At 42.7% G+C, this 15,972-nt stretch overlaps 1 protein-coding gene and 1 pseudogene across 2 annotated transcripts in view; both read left to right on the top strand.

The window, feature by feature from the left end:
• LOC311358337 (guanine nucleotide exchange factor DBS-like) overlaps positions 1–1,936 on the top strand; it is a 31,430-nt pseudogene extending 29,494 nt beyond the window's left edge. The window contains exons 30-31 of the transcript XR_014684183.1: positions 145–248; positions 808–1,936. The product of XR_014684183.1 is annotated as a guanine nucleotide exchange factor DBS-like (transcript). The remainder of the gene's footprint in view (positions 1–144; positions 249–807) is intronic.
• Positions 1,937–2,867: 931 nt separating this feature from the next.
• Positions 2,868–15,754, top strand: phf11 (PHD finger protein 11). The gene is made up of 17 exons (XM_084478890.1): positions 2,868–3,049; positions 4,053–4,157; positions 5,110–5,243; positions 6,370–6,404; positions 6,504–6,559; positions 8,094–8,164; positions 8,748–8,785; positions 8,905–8,957; positions 9,070–9,092; positions 10,536–10,626; positions 11,064–11,086; positions 11,178–11,212; positions 11,304–11,377; positions 11,782–11,851; positions 12,109–13,509; positions 13,821–13,892; positions 15,088–15,754. Exons 1-17 carry the CDS (start codon positions 2,927–2,929, stop codon positions 15,162–15,164), a joined length of 2,481 nt encoding a protein of 826 aa, XP_084335016.1. The 5' UTR covers positions 2,868–2,926; the 3' UTR covers positions 15,165–15,754.
• The last annotated feature ends 218 nt before the right edge of the window (positions 15,755–15,972 follow it).

The raw sequence follows: 15,972 nt of genomic DNA, 5'->3' as shown, positions 1-15,972 counted from the left end.
GGGACTGCCGCCGAACGGAAACCGCGTTTCAGACGCGGTGATCGCAATACCCCTGTACGGCCAATAGTCTGGGGCGACGACGCTAGCACAACTTTTGCAGGCAGAGGCTTGACGGCTGTGTTCTTTTCCCCTGTGGTCCGTCAGGCTCGTACAAAACCTGAAGACGAGTAAAGAAGGGTGGGTCGCTGCTGCTAATCTGCTCACCCTGATTGGACCGTCCCAGTCCTGTCAATCACTCACCAGCTCAGGTACTTCCTCTTTTATTACCATTACCGCTACGTGTCAGTTACAAACAGAGGATTGTGTTTGGATCATGACCTGTTCCTCTTTACTCTCCCGGTGTTATCGTATCGTACGTGTGATCTTACACTGAAACCCCCTTTCCCCGCGAGACCACTCACGGCCCATTCAAACCAAATCAGGCATTGCAGCGATTACCACAGATTGCGGGGAGGATGTGGGGGTGTCACTTCCTGGCCCATGAAATTGAACCACTCCACCCATGGCGGCGTTACGCGGCTTTCCAGCACATGTGGTATCGAACGTGGCACCCCAGAAAAAATACAGAAAGGCATACTCGTCTACAGGCAATGGGAATGGAGCCAATCCACTATTTTTGCGTGTTTTTTAACACGTTAAAAAAACCTCCATATAGCCACTAATTGTGGTGGAAAAAAAGAGTAGATATGAACACAATAACTATGTTGATATTTAATGAACACTGTGTGTGTGTGTCTTCCTGTGTGTGTCTTCCTGTGTGCGTCTTCCTGTGTGTGTGGGCGGTGTGCGTGCGTGTCCTCCCCGCAGGGGGCAGTGGCTCGGGGACCCTCAGCACGTCATCCAGCTGCAGTGAGACCTGAACCGGCATCTCTGACGTCCAACCCTGATCCCCCCCCCCCATCATCACAGAGCGACGAGCACAGAGAGCTACTGCACAACCCTCTGATGAAGGCTGTGATCACCCCACGTCTCCTGTAAACAAACCCGGTTCCCCCATAGAATATATCCCGCAGATTTCCCCATCAATAACCGTACCGTACCAAACCATAGCACTGATAGGGGGTTTCTGAAGTCTCTCAAGTGACATTGTAGTGTTGTCGCTCAGTCATTGGTGTCATTAAAGGTGTGTGTGCGTACGTGTGTGTGTGTGTGTGTGTGTGTGTGTGTGTGCGTGTGTGTGTGTGCGTGCGTGTTTGCATGGAAGGGGTCCAGAGTATTGTAAAAGATGTATATGTGGACCAGCAGGACTGATCTGTTAGTGCATCTCTAGGTATTCACGTTAAAGTGGGGCAAGCTTAGCGTACATACAGAGGCTTCTCTCGGGCTTAAAACTGTATGTCCATCCGCAAATATACCTTGTGTCTGCAAGAGGGGCATGGGCAATTCTGTAAATACAAGAATGAAATGGCGAGGAAGAGCTGTTAACTGTTGGTAAATATTGCTGTCAATGAGAATTATTTTTTAATTCACCTGTCTCCAAAGTTAGTCTTATTTAGATGTACTGCATACATTTCTGAGGGGAAAACCCAAAAACACTGCATAGTTGATTCTCCCTTTAATCCTCTCACCCGTCCCGTCCCGTCTCACTCTTCATCGTCATGCTTTTGTTACGGTTCGTCTGGTGTCCGGTGTCGTACGTCTTCCCAAGCACACACTGCATCCATGAGGCTTTCTCCTGTAGATGTTATGGTCCTTTTCGTTGTTGGGCATACATGCGGGCCCATGATTCAATTCAAAATGTGAATAATCAGACGTTGATGTATAGAGCTAACTTATTCCCCTCTGAGGGACCATGTTCTGAATGTAGATATTGTGAATTCATTTCTGTCAGTCATAAAATGTTCTGAAATAATATATTGTACATTGAGTATGGTAATGCCACAGATCGGTGACTTGTCTATTGCTTTTCTATATAAATAAATGACGTGATCATACACTTGTTGTTTCATTATTTTTTCCCGTGTTTGTCTGCGTTGAAGCTGCGTGCCAGGCATACAAGCATGAAAATACATGCAAATATATGACATCATAGGCCTGGACCCCCTCCGTCCGTCACAGAGACGGGATCATCATGCACTTGCATGCAAAGTGTGAATAGGTTAGGGTTAGGTGAGGACTTTCAGACAGGGTTGCCAGATTGGGATGTTTTTCCAGCCCTATTGTGCTACTTTTAATCAGGCACCGGCTCCGCTATTCTCTTAAAGAGAATACCATTACTACTAATAATACCATTAGTAATACAAATTCAGCTACTATTACTTCAGTTACTTCTACTTAGTACTAGCCTACTAATTCAGCTACTACTACTATATCAGCTACTACTACTACTTCAGCTACTACTACTAATACTTCAGCTACTACTAATAATAATTCAGCTACGACTAATATTCAGCTACTACTACTACTACTACTTTCAGATTATTCAGATCAATTAATTTTACATTTCTGCTTTACGCTTATCATTCAGCCGTCAGCATTCACACGCGTTTTCTGCAGGAAATGCATTTTCTAGTTAAATATTCGTTTTTCTCCGTTTTATGTGTGTGTCAAACACAAGGTGTTTATTCCAATCCACAGAAAAACGAACATAATGTGAATGGTTGGCTTTGTTGCCAGATACGAATGATTTAAGAAAAACACTATAGATATGTTACTTACTTCACTGTAGTTTTCGAGTGTTATAAATCGAAACGAGAAGTAGTCCTGCATTTTTTGCATTTACTGGAATTTAATGTATTTAATCGTACAGTATATGCAATATTAAAGATATTTATATTTCCCTAGAATACGTTATTTTGACGGGGGTGGGATTAACCTGGCAACCATTAAGTTTCGTTTTCCAAATAGTCGCCGGTGGACTGCGCCATGTTAAAACCTTAGTATAATCGGATCCGTCCAGCGATAATCGCTTATTTATTCGCTTGGTATGGGGAGTCCTGTGGTCGGTAAATGGAAAGTACGGTGCGTCCTTTGTAAAAGACCCGAGGAAACGCCTGAGACAGGACCTCTCTCGACCAAGAGGTCCGTGACCGCGCATCAATACTGCCTGGTATGGTCATGAGATGGTTATGATATGGACTTTGATGTAGGGCAACTACTAGGTTGCTAGTTTGATTATAGATAAAAACTAGATTAAGATGAAAAACTAAAGTAAACGATCTGATGTGTGGGGTGGCGCTAGTATTGTTTACTTTACGTTACGACAGGACGTAATAGTACGTGATGCGTTCATCTACAATAAAATAATTGATGACAGCATTTTAATGTGAATAAACGAGTTTATTATCTCAGAATTCAATTGTTTTTCCTACCTCAAAACATTCAATCACATTCATTCACTTGTTGTGGTCAAGCGAACAGGTTACACAATTAGACATGTTACCTTACATATTTGGCTACTTACTTACTTATATCGAGCCCGTACTTTGGATTTTTGAACTTTTGTAGCCTACTTTGGAGGGTGAGGCTGATTAGCAGCATCAAACTGCATATCCATGCAGGTTAGTTTCTCGCACGATTTTGAGACATCTCATTAATTTCAGGGGGAAAAAAGGGTAGAATTATTATTTACATAAAAACTTGAATGAACGTGAATTCTGATATAATTATGTCGGTCATTCAGAAAAAACAAGTGCAAAATTTACTTTTTCCAAGTGAATACATTACTCTTCCCTACAACAGACATGCAAATTAGTTGTTTACAAGTGAAACAACGATACATTAGGTCAAAATGACGAATCACTGAATCACAAATACACTTGAACAAACCCTTAATAATGCTTGCTCTCCCCTACTATTGTTTTTTCATATGGGAATTGCAACCACACTAAATATTGGTCTATGCAAATATACATTTGTCTATGAAAAAAAAAAAAAAAAACTACTATTTGGACCTAAGAGCTATTTTCTCATTTTTTTGTGGGAACTTTAAAAAATACTGCCAGGTTGGAGTGTTCTTGAGCTGGATTTCAGGAACAGAATAAATATAACTCTCTCTGTAGTAATATGTCTCTTTTGTCCTTGCTCTTTTGTCCACCATGCTGGACGTGCAGCTGTACTCCTCCGGGATCTACTGTGAGAACACCCCAGAGCACGACGACCTGTTTGGGTTTTCTGCGGAGCACGTTGAGGCGGAGGCGAGGCGCGGGTCCAAACTGGTCGGTCACACTATTAACACATAACTTTATGACCTCCAGCTGAAGACGTGTGAGTGGGAGTTGACACAGTGTAGAGGCTTACTTGTTCGACCCCCCCGGTTGAAATGTACCGGGTTTGAATCCCTGATCACTTTGATCATGAAGTCTAACCCCTACCTCCTTGTGGGGAGGCTTACCATGCGCAGGTGTGCGTGGTTAGACCTCACTGGGCTGTACCAAGTAGAGCTGAGAGGGGAGCCGGCAGGGATCCTGTGTACGATAGGACCAATAGATATGTTGAGCTAAGCAGGAGTTCTATTAAAATTCCTTAAGGCGCCCCTTAATGATAAGGAACGGTGCAGGTCAACTTGTATTTAGGGAAAGAAACTAGTTTAGTTTGCTGATGGTTTGTTCGGCCCAGTGAATGGTGGAAGTGTTTGCTGTTAAATCCATGCCATTTATTCCCTGAACATTGTTCCTTGTGTTGTGTACACTCCCCACCTATACCAGCTACTCGCTACCATCCCACCACTACGGCCTAGCAGCGTACCCTACACTGCTCCTTAATAAACTGTTCATAGATTCAAGTGGTCTGCTCCACGCGTCATTCGTAACCTTTATGAAGAAATGGATTCAAATATAGGAGTATTACTACATGTATTACTACATGCTGCATCAATCTATCTGTTTATACATGACAGTTATTATTAGATTTTTTATTTGATTCTAATTACTCATGTCAGCACTGTAGTTTTATTTATTTATTTCTTTTTATTTAGCTTTTAGGTCTCAGCTCTCTTACTTGTGTTTCTTATACTTTTCTTTTACTGCACTGTTGAAGGAGACTGAGACTGAGAAGTATTTCATTGCCGGCGACTGCTTCCATAATTTTTGTGCATGTTGACAGTAAACAATCTTGAATCTTGAAACACGGCTGTGTTCACACACGAGTGTTCTTCCCGCCTGGCGTTAGAAATGCCGCCGGTGTAAGAAGACTGGAGCCACCGTTGGCTGTGAGGTGAAGCGATGCAGCAAGTCCTTCCACTACCCGTGTGCTGTGGAGGCCGGAGCTGGGGTGAGCGTGGATGACATACAGGGGACATACAAGTGAGTACAACACATGATCTGATACCAGAGAGACGGGGTTAGAGTCCTAGAATCTGGGTTGGAGTCCCAGAGAAAGGACCAAGTTCCTTTAGGTCGGGTCGGAGTCCCGACGTGGGCATCTGTTGATCTTAAATACATTGCACTTTCTAAAATGCTTTTTTTTTAACTTTGCCTTTATTTTCTATCTATTTTACTTTTTTTTTACTTATCTATTATTTTCTTTTATTGTATGACAATGTGATATGTGTATGTGAAGCACTTTGAGTCTGCCTTGTGTATGAAAAGTGCTATATAAATAAAGTTGCCTTGCCTTGCCTTGCCCACAAAGGTCTATGCTACCGATCGATGTGGTTCACACACGCCGGTTCAGTGCGAGCATAGCGTTTAACGACGAGCCAGGGGTCACTGTGATGCTGTGATGTTGTGCAGAATTCTTACCTGTCTACTAGAACTAACCTTCACTGTTATTCATCACTGTCGATGTATGATCAATATGAAACAAAAAATAATAAAAATCAATCATACATCATCACAATTATAGTGTTTGGTTGAAATATACAGGGTCTCGCATTAAATTTATTTACACTTTCACTGGTCATATACCATACTATTTAATATGTATTGTTATTACATGTGGGCTGGATGCCAGATTAGAGTTGTTATCAATTATTTCTGGCTAAATGATGCAGCAATCACTGTTTGCTACATTAAACTCTAGTGCAGTGTAGTATACAATAAAGCAAGTTTGCATGCATACTCTGCGTGTGTGTACAACCTGGCATAACGCTGGAGCTCCAGACACTACTTGTGTATTACATATACAGGTACGAACGTGCCGCAAGACCGTTTCATTTGTCATTATAAAATAAACTCTTTAGGTCAAGACATCAAATGTCCTTTCGCTGTTCCATGAATCCAAGTAAAGATAAGAGCACATATTTTATGTCATGTATTTCGAAGATGATGAAGATATATATATATATATATATACCTGTTGATGCCAAGTGTGTTATGTTGGAACAAAATCTAAATGTATTTTCTCTATTTATAGTTTTTGGAAATTTGGTACACTAGTATAAAGTACCTGTGAATAGCAATTCCTTTAAAATTTTTATTTTATCCTCAGGTTGTATTGCAAAAATCACCATTTACAAATTCAAGGTGAGTTAATGTCTTACATTATCATCCATAAAATGATCCCTCTACCGACGTGTCCTTTTCTGCACACAAATTGTAATCTTTGTTTTGGTTTTTTCTCAGGTGCCAATGGAGTCTCTTCAGCAGATTCCTCTGACTCTTCATCACGGGACTCAAAGGTAAGCTCACTACTGCTGAGCCCAAATGTTAGAACATCCCGATATTTGTTTGTTTGGAAGGTATTCGATTCAAATCTCAATTCAGTATTCCGATATTTGTTTTGTTTGTTTTTATGAAGAAAAAAAAAAGATACTAAATATTATTGGTTTTTTTGATCGTCCATGCATAATTGGGGTCTTGGTTAAATTTCGCCTGAATATCCCTGTGGTAAACGCTTCAGTTGAGGTAATGGCAGCCGTCATCAGAATGGCCAAATATGGGATGCCTGAATTATCATTCGTTAGTTTTGGATATTTAAACATTATTCAAATATTCTGGTTTGGACACTTTGAACACTGACGTCCAGTGTGAGGACATACAAGCCATTCACCCCATGGCCATCTGGGCTTTTATCGTTTTAGAAGCGTTTTTAATAATGAACGTATTTAGCAGCTTTTTCAACTTCAAACGAGTCCAAAAGACACCATAAAACTCTGCTTACTATTATTAACATCAACATGAATAGACCAGGTAGCAATGTGTTTCCTTTTATGGTGATCGTCCCCCACAATTGCGCCTGTGTGATTTATCACCAGGTCAATAGCAGCTAGTCCTGCTGTGAAATCGATTCTAAACGTTGCACAATGTTCAGACCACCTATTTGCTTTGGGATAATTGGAAGTAGGCCTACTCTCATACTTTGGAAACCTTTGGGCTGTATTAAAGCTCTCCTGTAACCAAGTCGAACTCACACTGAGTGGATCCGAAAGCCACTGACGTGATATTGTTGTTTTGCTATTTTGTTATTAACATACATTTCTAAAGTAGAAAGCAATCAGTTGATATAAACTTGATTCTGCACCAGTGGTCTCCACCTGCTATGATTACAGGCAGTGAAAGATTCACACTATGAATGGATTTTTTTTCTTTACCGAATATCCAGATATTTGTTTGGAAACCTATCAATATCCAACGCTTGCAATTAAGTGTTCGGGCCAGCCCTGTTGCTCACAAAAGTATTAAAATACTACAATGAGAAGGTCAAAGGTGCTGTAGGTAAGATATAAGATCCATGAATTACAACGCTTTTCTATGGTGGCAAAACATTATTATTTTTTATTTTTTGGGTGTTATGAGGGCAAATGTTGTGTTCTTCTGCTGCTGTATACTCTTTCCTTACTTACAACTCTTGAACCTTACCAACAACCCTTTACTATTTACACTACATACACAGAATGAAATCACACCGCCTTGGGTATTAACCCTGCTATTTATTACATTTAAATTCAAAGGAAGTTATAGATGTGTCGTTTTAACTTTTCTCCAATCAGTGAGGTGTTTCAGTGATTGGCTGTTTAGAGTATCTGGTTCGTTTAACTTGTCAATCATTCTTATTATCTTATGGTAGGAGTATGGCCATCTGTATGGACAACTTGTTGAAGAACTCCTTCTCTGTCATATGAATTGATATGCTACTGGAAAACTTCCCCCTGGTATGACGGCTCCAATTATGAACTACCAGTAATACCTGTTTTGTTTTGTTGTAATTATCAGGTATCTCGCCGTCACCGTGAAAGGAACGGAGGAACTAGTCATTTGGATAATTCCAGAAATGATAGTGCAACGTGAGTAGTCTTACATTTGACATAAATCCATTTTGCGTACTACATATTTATCTCTCCCTCTCTGCTTAGCGGCTTATCTTCATTCAATGTGTAGTATTACCTTGGGCTGTAATAACTTGCAGAAGTGAGCAACAACTGTTCCCTGGCATACTTGTTATTATTCCCTCTCGGCCACTTTCTCAGTCCAAAAAGAAACAAGATAACACTTTTTGCCGGGATTTATTTGTTTTTATTAGCGGTTTATTTGTTTTTATTAGCTTTTTTATTTTATTTTTTATTATCTCGGGATACTGCCCAATATTCCGAGATAACGAACCAATCAAATTGCGCCATGTTAGGAGGTTCACGTGTAGCATGTACTAAAAAGTACTATTTGTCAACTTTTTTTTTCGTTCTTCATTATCGTCCACTGCGGCTTATTTTTTACTCGGTTAGTTTTATTTTGGAAAAATACGGTACCCGACACACGCACACAAAACAATCGAGCACAAATTCTTCAGACATTGTAGATTTACTATACTGTACTTTACTGTATTGGTTAAAGTAACAGACATTTTGTTTGTTTTCCTTGTATTTGGTTTAGGGAAAACCATGAAACCACTCCCCACAGACCCTTCAATGGTATGCCATCTATCAAGGATTTCATTCTGTGATTAAAGGTTTACATTTTGAACATTTCAATAGATTCTATTGGTATTCTATTGGTGTCTTATTTGGTTCATCCGTTCATCATTTGACAGGTGACTCACTGCCAGGACCGTCTACGGGTTCGGCCAGTGGCAGATCTTTTAAGGTAAAAGGTGTCCGTCGTTTCACAACTTCTGTTCTCATCAAATGTTGATTCGTTCCGTCGTGATTCATTAGATTCTTTTTTTTTAATGGATTTGTATTCGCTCCCCAAACAGAGACGATTGACTGACAATGAAAGGTAAGCTAAGCTCTTTAGTGTGTGTGTGTGTGTGTGCGTGTGCGTGTGCGTGTGCGTGTGCGTGTGTGTGTGTGTGTGTGTGTGTGTGTGCTGTAGGGGTGTAAATCTGAGCCTTCATGACGATTCGATACAATATTGATTTCTTAAGCCAATGATTTGATTATTTTCGTTACTTCAGAATTCCCCAATGATACGATTAAATTCGATACTCAATATATATATATATATATATATATATATATATTTTTTTTTTACATTACATCTATTAATATAATATCTATACACACTGTAGTGCTTACTGTGCAGGTCTAGTATGGCACTAAGCCTATTCACTAAAATATATATTTTTTGTTTTTTTTATAATCAATATTCTTGCGGACGAATCGATGCATTGAATCGTCGGCTGTATAATCGATTAATCGATACAAATCGATTAATATTTACACCCCTAGTGTGCTGACTTTCTGAGTTGTGAGGCAAATCTGCTCAATGTTTTGAACACTAATAGACGTTGAGAAGCAGAGCTGTGTGTTTCATGCCAACATGTGTGCTGGATGCTTTGTTCTCATTTTCTCCATGTTTCCCCCCCTAGCTTGTAATGTAGTGTTCTCTGTAGACAACGTTTCTTATTTTCAGCCCCGGTTGTCTTCTGTTAGCGCAACAAAGTACCCTGGAAATCCAGAGTTCTGGCGAGAGCACAATTTGAATTTGCTCAGCGAGTCACTCTGGGAATGAGCGATATAACCCCTGGCCCAGAACATTAACCAATCACATCGGTGTATCTGATATAGGCGGGTCAAAAGCGTTTCTGTTTTACCGTCCAGAGTCTTATCTATTTGTTAGCTCCGCTGGTCTGGATACGTCACCCCTTGTATTCTTCTGATTGGTCGTAGTGTTTTCCAATTGCGTGCAGTGATATTTTCAAATACATGCTTGGTGCCGCCCCTCGAGTTGGGCCATTTTCATTACTCGTTGCCAGACCCTGCAGCTTCCTAGATGTGGGTCTGGATTTCCAGGCTAGCGACAAAGCAAAATTGGATCGATTAACATATACACTCTGACTGAATGTACATTGAAGCTGTAATGTGTAGTTTATGCCACTAGGGGTCCCTCAATCACAAAACAATAACGAAAGACTTGGATGGATCCATCTACGTTGAAGCTGAATAGGAACATGGGAGTTGTTGTCTTCACCACGATAGAGGGTGAAAATATATCTGACATGACTCGGGTCTCATCGTGGGTGGGGGGCGTGGGAGAGGGGGTTGATAATGCTTTTTATTCAATTGATTTGATTCAATCCATTCTAAGCGGCGATTGGGTCAATTATGACTGAGATGGTTTCTGCTTGCATGTAATTATTAGTTCCTACACTTACGGCAATTAATGATTAACAATGCTTGACGTTGCTGATGTCGGTCCTGCTCTCGTGCTCCTCAACAGCCAGCAGTGGAGACCCTCCAAAAGATGTGCACCTATAGAGTCGGACCTGGAGGAAGATGAGGTCCACAGCCAAACCCACCAGAGACCAGGAGTGAGTAGGGCTGCTTGATTATGGAAAGAAATTTATTTTTGGTCAATATTGAAATCTCGATTATTCAAACGATTATTTTTTGAGTTTGAAAACATGACGCATTTATTCATAATTTCTCTCCAAAATAAACAGTTTGTAAATGAGAACTTTGAAATTTCCCCTTGAGAAAAAAAATACACAAAATGGTCAAATAGATGTAAAATTATGTTCAGATATGTATCCCCAGCTGTTCTGCAATTTCTATAAAGAAAGAAAAAAAGTAAAAAAAAAAAAATAATTTGTTTCAACTTGATTATATTAGTCAGGTGATCTTTTCACGCTAAAATCGAAATTGCGATCAAAATTCGATGAATCGCCTAGCCGTAGGAGTGAGTGCCACCTGGGACGGATGCATCACCTCATTCTCTTTCTCCCCTCTCTTCTCTCCCTTATCTTAGGATTTGAGTCTGCAGTTGAACAGGTATCATCATCGTCTGGTTGCATTCTTGTCAAAGAAAAAATGAACTCTCACGAATATCACTTCAATGCATTTGTTTGTTTATCTTTGACAGAAATTACACAGAAACAGCTACTACTGCAGTATCAGGTAGTAGCATGCTAATCATTTGACCATAAGAAGCATTTTACTTTGCATTTTACGTGACTATAATAATAATTCCTTTTCTCTTGTGTCTTAGATCCGGCGACTAATCAAGTCGGTCCTGAAGAGGAAAACGATGGAACGTTCATCGATTCACCACGGACAGACTCGGTGAGTTCAAACTGCAGTTTGCCCGACGTTTCGGTTTCTCTGGCACATGTCATAAGGGTTATTCGTGAAAGTCATTGGCTAAATACTATTACTAAGTATTACTAACTACTACTAAGGTTGAACGCGTATACAGATGAGCGTATTGAAGTGCTTAGCTTATTCCAACGTGTTATTGATACCTTTTGAGACGTGCGCAAAAAAACATTGTCATGAGTTAAGTTGATACTCCATAGTGTTTAAAATATTCGTAAAGGCTAATTCTGGCTTTGCGTATTGGTCTGTGTAGCCTATCGCAATGTGTCTATTTATATCTGACCGAAAAAATGGTCATGTGTTTGGATGATCGTCGACAATGGCACAACAACTAACGCCTCACCACCAACCTGTTGGTCTTCTCCCTTTAGGAGGCAGAGTCGATGCGCTTCGTGGTGCCTGTGACGCTCTGTACCTTGTCATACTGTTCTGAGACCGCAGGTACTATTACACTGTTGTTCAGTTACGGATGAAGAGAATCTACGATGACCCTGGCAACTCTCTGCATAATGCACCTGTGCTACCCTAGCAAAATATGCGTTTTCGTGAATCACGTCTCCTTTTTCCCCCCCCCCCCATATCTTTCTTTCCATATCACTCGCTCGCTCTCTCTCTCTCTCTCTCTCTCTCTCTCTCTCTCTCTCTCTCTCTCTCTCTCTCTCTCTCTCTCTCTCTCTCTCTCTCTCTCTCTCTGTCAGATGAGTTTCTTGATGATCGTGAGGACCGCCACACAGCTGAGCCTCCAGCCTCCACAGAGGCCCACCCTGCTCCTGGTCTGCCTGGTTCCTCTTCCCCTGGCCCCTCCCCTGGCTCCTCTACGCCTGGCCCTTCCCCTGGCCCTTCCCCTTACTATTACCCTGGCCCTTCCCCTGGCCCTTCCCCTTACTATTACCCTGACCCTGACCCTGGCCCCCACTCCCCTGTGTCACCGGGTTCCCCTGTTACACCCGGGTCTCCTTCTTTACTTCGCTTTTTTAGACCAAGCTCCCCCATGGTACCAGGTTCCCCCGTCGTACCAGGTTCCCCCGTCGTACCAGGTTCCCCCGTCGTACCAGGTTCCCCCGTCGTACCAGGTTTCCGTCCAAGCGGCCTCACAACAGAAGCATGGTCGTCTCCCCACCCCACCGCCCTCCTCTCCGCCCTCCTCTCCAGACGAGATCCCAGAAGCGAGATTCCTCCTCTAAGACTAGGGCCCACCTCCTCCCCCAGGCCCACCTCCGCCCCAGGGCCCACCTCCTCCCCCAGGCCCACCTCCGCCCCAGGGCCCACCTCCTCCCCCAGGCCCACCTCCGCCCCAGGGCCCACCTGCGCCCCAGGGCCCACCTCCTCCCCCAGGCCCACCTCCGCCCCAGGGACCACCTCCACCCCAGGGCCCACCTCCTCCCCTAGGCCCACCTCCGCCCCAGGGACCACCTCCACCCCCAGGCCCACCTCCGCCCCAGGGCCCACCTCCACCCCCAGGCCCACCTCCTCCCCCAGGCCCACCTCCGCCCCAGGGACCACCTCCGCCCCAGGGCCCACCTCCTCCCCCAGGCCCACCTCTGCCCCAGGGCCCACCTTCGCCCCAGGGCCCACCTGCGCCCCAGGGACCACCTCCGCCCCAGGGACCACCTCCGCCCCAGGGACCACCTCCTCCCCCAGGCCCACCTGCGCCCCAGGGCCCACCTGCGCCCCAGGGCCCACCTCCTCCCCCAGGCCCACCTCCGCCCCAGGGACCACCTCCGCCCCTGGGACCACCTCCACCCCCAGGCCCACCTCCGCCCCAGGGACCACCTTCGCCCCAGGGCCCACCTTCGCCCCAGGGCCCACCTGCGCCCCAGGGCCCACCTCCTCCCCCAGGCCCACCTCCTCCCCCAGGCCCACCTCCGCCCCAGGGACCACCTCCGCCCCAGGGACCACCTCCTTCCCCAGGCCCACCTGCGCCCCAGGGCCCACCTCCGCCCCAGGGCCCACCTGCGCCCCAGGGCCTAGCCGTGATGCTGCGCTTTTCTGGAGGAGCTGCAACGAGGCGGGGTACACGCATGCCATCTTCTCCCACTTCAGGGCCCAAATGGAGAGCATCGGTTCCAGGATCCAGTCTGACCAGGCCAGTCTCCAGGGTGAGTGTTGGCCGTTATCGTTGACTTGGGTATGGCCGAAGGGATGGTATGGTCAGGCTAATCAATACATTTTTTCGACCAATCAGATTGCTTGAAATAAATATTTTTTTATTTCTATAAATGTTTTATTTCTATAAAGGAGAGATGCGACCCCTAAAATATATATATATATATATATATATATAACCCTATATGGCTAAGTTGGCTCAACTCACAGGACAGCAACTTTTTCAGTCATGGTCAAGTTGCAGTTCTGAAATTGTACAAAAAAATGAATTGACTATTAATTTGTACATTTCCTCTTTTGGTAGATTGTGATGTTGCACTGCAAGTGATGGAGGTCTCTGGACTGCTCACACATCTACTGGAGGTCAAGGAAGAAGGTAATCAATAAGAAAGGCTTAGCATAGCAGATTAGTACCCCACTATTCGACATGCTGCACTAAGGTGCTTTAGCTTTAAGCTCTACTACATGGACGGGCAACTTTCATGATAAAGAGGGCCACAATTTTTCATCATCACCATCAGAGGGCCACATGATGATCATTAAAGACAATCAACAGATGAATTACCTTATCTAATATTTTATATTAGATAAAGTCGGTTCTTTGCGCAGAAAACCCGCAGGCAGAAAGGAGAGTTTTCTGAAGCGCTCAGAATGTTGCAGCAGGCAAACAAATTTTAATTTTTTTTTTTTTTATTCTGATTATTAACTTATCTGCATCGAGACGGAATCGTTCTAGAGAGAATCGCGACGCATCGAAGAATCGTTTATTTTTCCCACCCCTAGACATCATCATGACTGATATCGTTTCTAAGCAAACTAGACACATGGGTTTGCCTTTTAATTATATGAACAGATACTCTGCTTCTCATCTTGACTGAAACGTACCGTTTTTGTTGATCAAGTTTTCTGTAAAAAAAAAAGAATAATAAAAAAAATTCACATCTTAAATGATCTGCGCGCCTCACTGAGTGATATAGTAGAGCATCCCTGCTCTGCTATATCGTTTTTTCTGTTTTGACGTTTGCTTCTAACTCCAATGGAATGCAAATGACTAAATGTCTATAGAATAGAATAATCTCCAGGGCTCGATCGACCAAGGAAATCATGCAGAGCGGAGAACAATTCTATTTTTTTTTGTGTAATCAGTAACGAAACAAAGACGAAAGATAATTAGTAACAAAGACAAAAGATCTCACTATTGCTTGGCTTGAAGACATCATTGCTACCCCCCCCACCCCCATCCACCCAGATCCACACCCATTTAATTCTCTCTCTGAACACTTGATTATGTTCGATCGGTCAGTCAGCCAACGCTCTCTGGAGCCAGCTCTGGCCATGAGAGGCCACTAGTGTGCAAAGCTTTGATACGTTGCTTAATTCACGACGATATAAGATGTGCTCCACTTCAGAATTTTCCTGCAAATTTGATGAAATGCATGATGAGATGCAAACGGATGCAAAATGTTTACGATGTGTGGAGTCAAAGGGGTGTTTCTTCAGTGGCGGTTATGGTTCTGTTGATCATTGTGATGAATTGCTACAACCAGCTTTTGTGTTTCTCTTTTACTCAGAACTACAGGAGGAAATATGTCAACTGCAAAGAACAGCCGAAGCCATGAGGAGAGCTATCTCAGCTCTGAGGAAATAGAACCATTTCCTTTGAACTTGTCATCCTCTTACGATGGATTTTACACACTTGCTTCACTTACTTTTTAAGTTAAGTTAAGTTACAGGGTTACAGTTAAGGCGCATGGGTTATGTTATGTCATATGAAGTAAGTTAATGTTATGCAAGTTATTTGTTCTGTGTTGTATGTGCATCCTTTACTGACTAATACTATTGATTACTTTCATTAGTAATGGCAAAAGCTGTGGATAATTTCTGATATAAACAGACTCAAGACCTAATTTGGATCTCTTCCTGAAGGTTTTGTTTTGGAATTCGCTCAAGTTTCCTTTAAAAGTCTCCCAAATTAAAGGGAGTAGCCAAGCTAAATCGTCATCTTAAAATCTACTACCCTGAATTTGACACTTTCAAGGAGAAGGCGTGTTACACGCACGTTCACAATTGCAGGCTTTAACTGAAGCAAAATATAATAGAAAAAAATTATAAAAGAAAAAGTATTTTATTAATGGCCAAAAGGTGGCACTGTTCTGTTCCTTTTGGTACCTTAAATCGTGTTTTAGGTTTCATTTCATTTCAGGCGTTTCATTTCATTTTAGCGTACAAAAATGTGATTTTTCTTGTGTTCTCAATGTACACAAATGATGTATGGTAGAAATATTAAAATGGATCTAATATTATATACCAAACATTGTACATTCCTCATGTTCTGTTTGATGTAAGTTCTTTAAATGTTTTTATAGTAGCTTGTGTCCCAGTTAAAGAGTACAGGTAGTATCTAGCTGGTATCAAGGGTGTCTACGGCTTCAGCTTTTGAGGGAACGGTACAAAAA

Source organism: Micromesistius poutassou (genome assembly GCF_964030765.1).
Source record: "Micromesistius poutassou genome assembly, chromosome: 14".
Lineage (NCBI taxonomy): Eukaryota > Metazoa > Chordata > Actinopteri > Gadiformes > Gadidae > Micromesistius > Micromesistius poutassou.
This window is presented reverse-complemented; position numbering and strand designations above follow the sequence as displayed.

What these genes read in the sequence shown, in the direction of transcription:
- phf11 (XM_084478890.1), top strand. Translation starts at nt 2,927, where the DNA reads ATGGGGAGTCCTGTGGTCGGTAAATGGAAAGTACGGTGCGTCCTTTGT. An exon ending in CCGCGCATCAATACTGCCTG is followed by an intron (nt 3,050 to 4,052) that starts GTATGGTCATGA and finishes CTGGACGTGCAG; the next exon opens with CTGTACTCCTCCGGGATCTA. An exon ending in TTGAGTCTGCAGTTGAACAG is followed by an intron (nt 11,087 to 11,177) that starts GTATCATCATCG and finishes TATCTTTGACAG; the next exon opens with AAATTACACAGAAACAGCTA.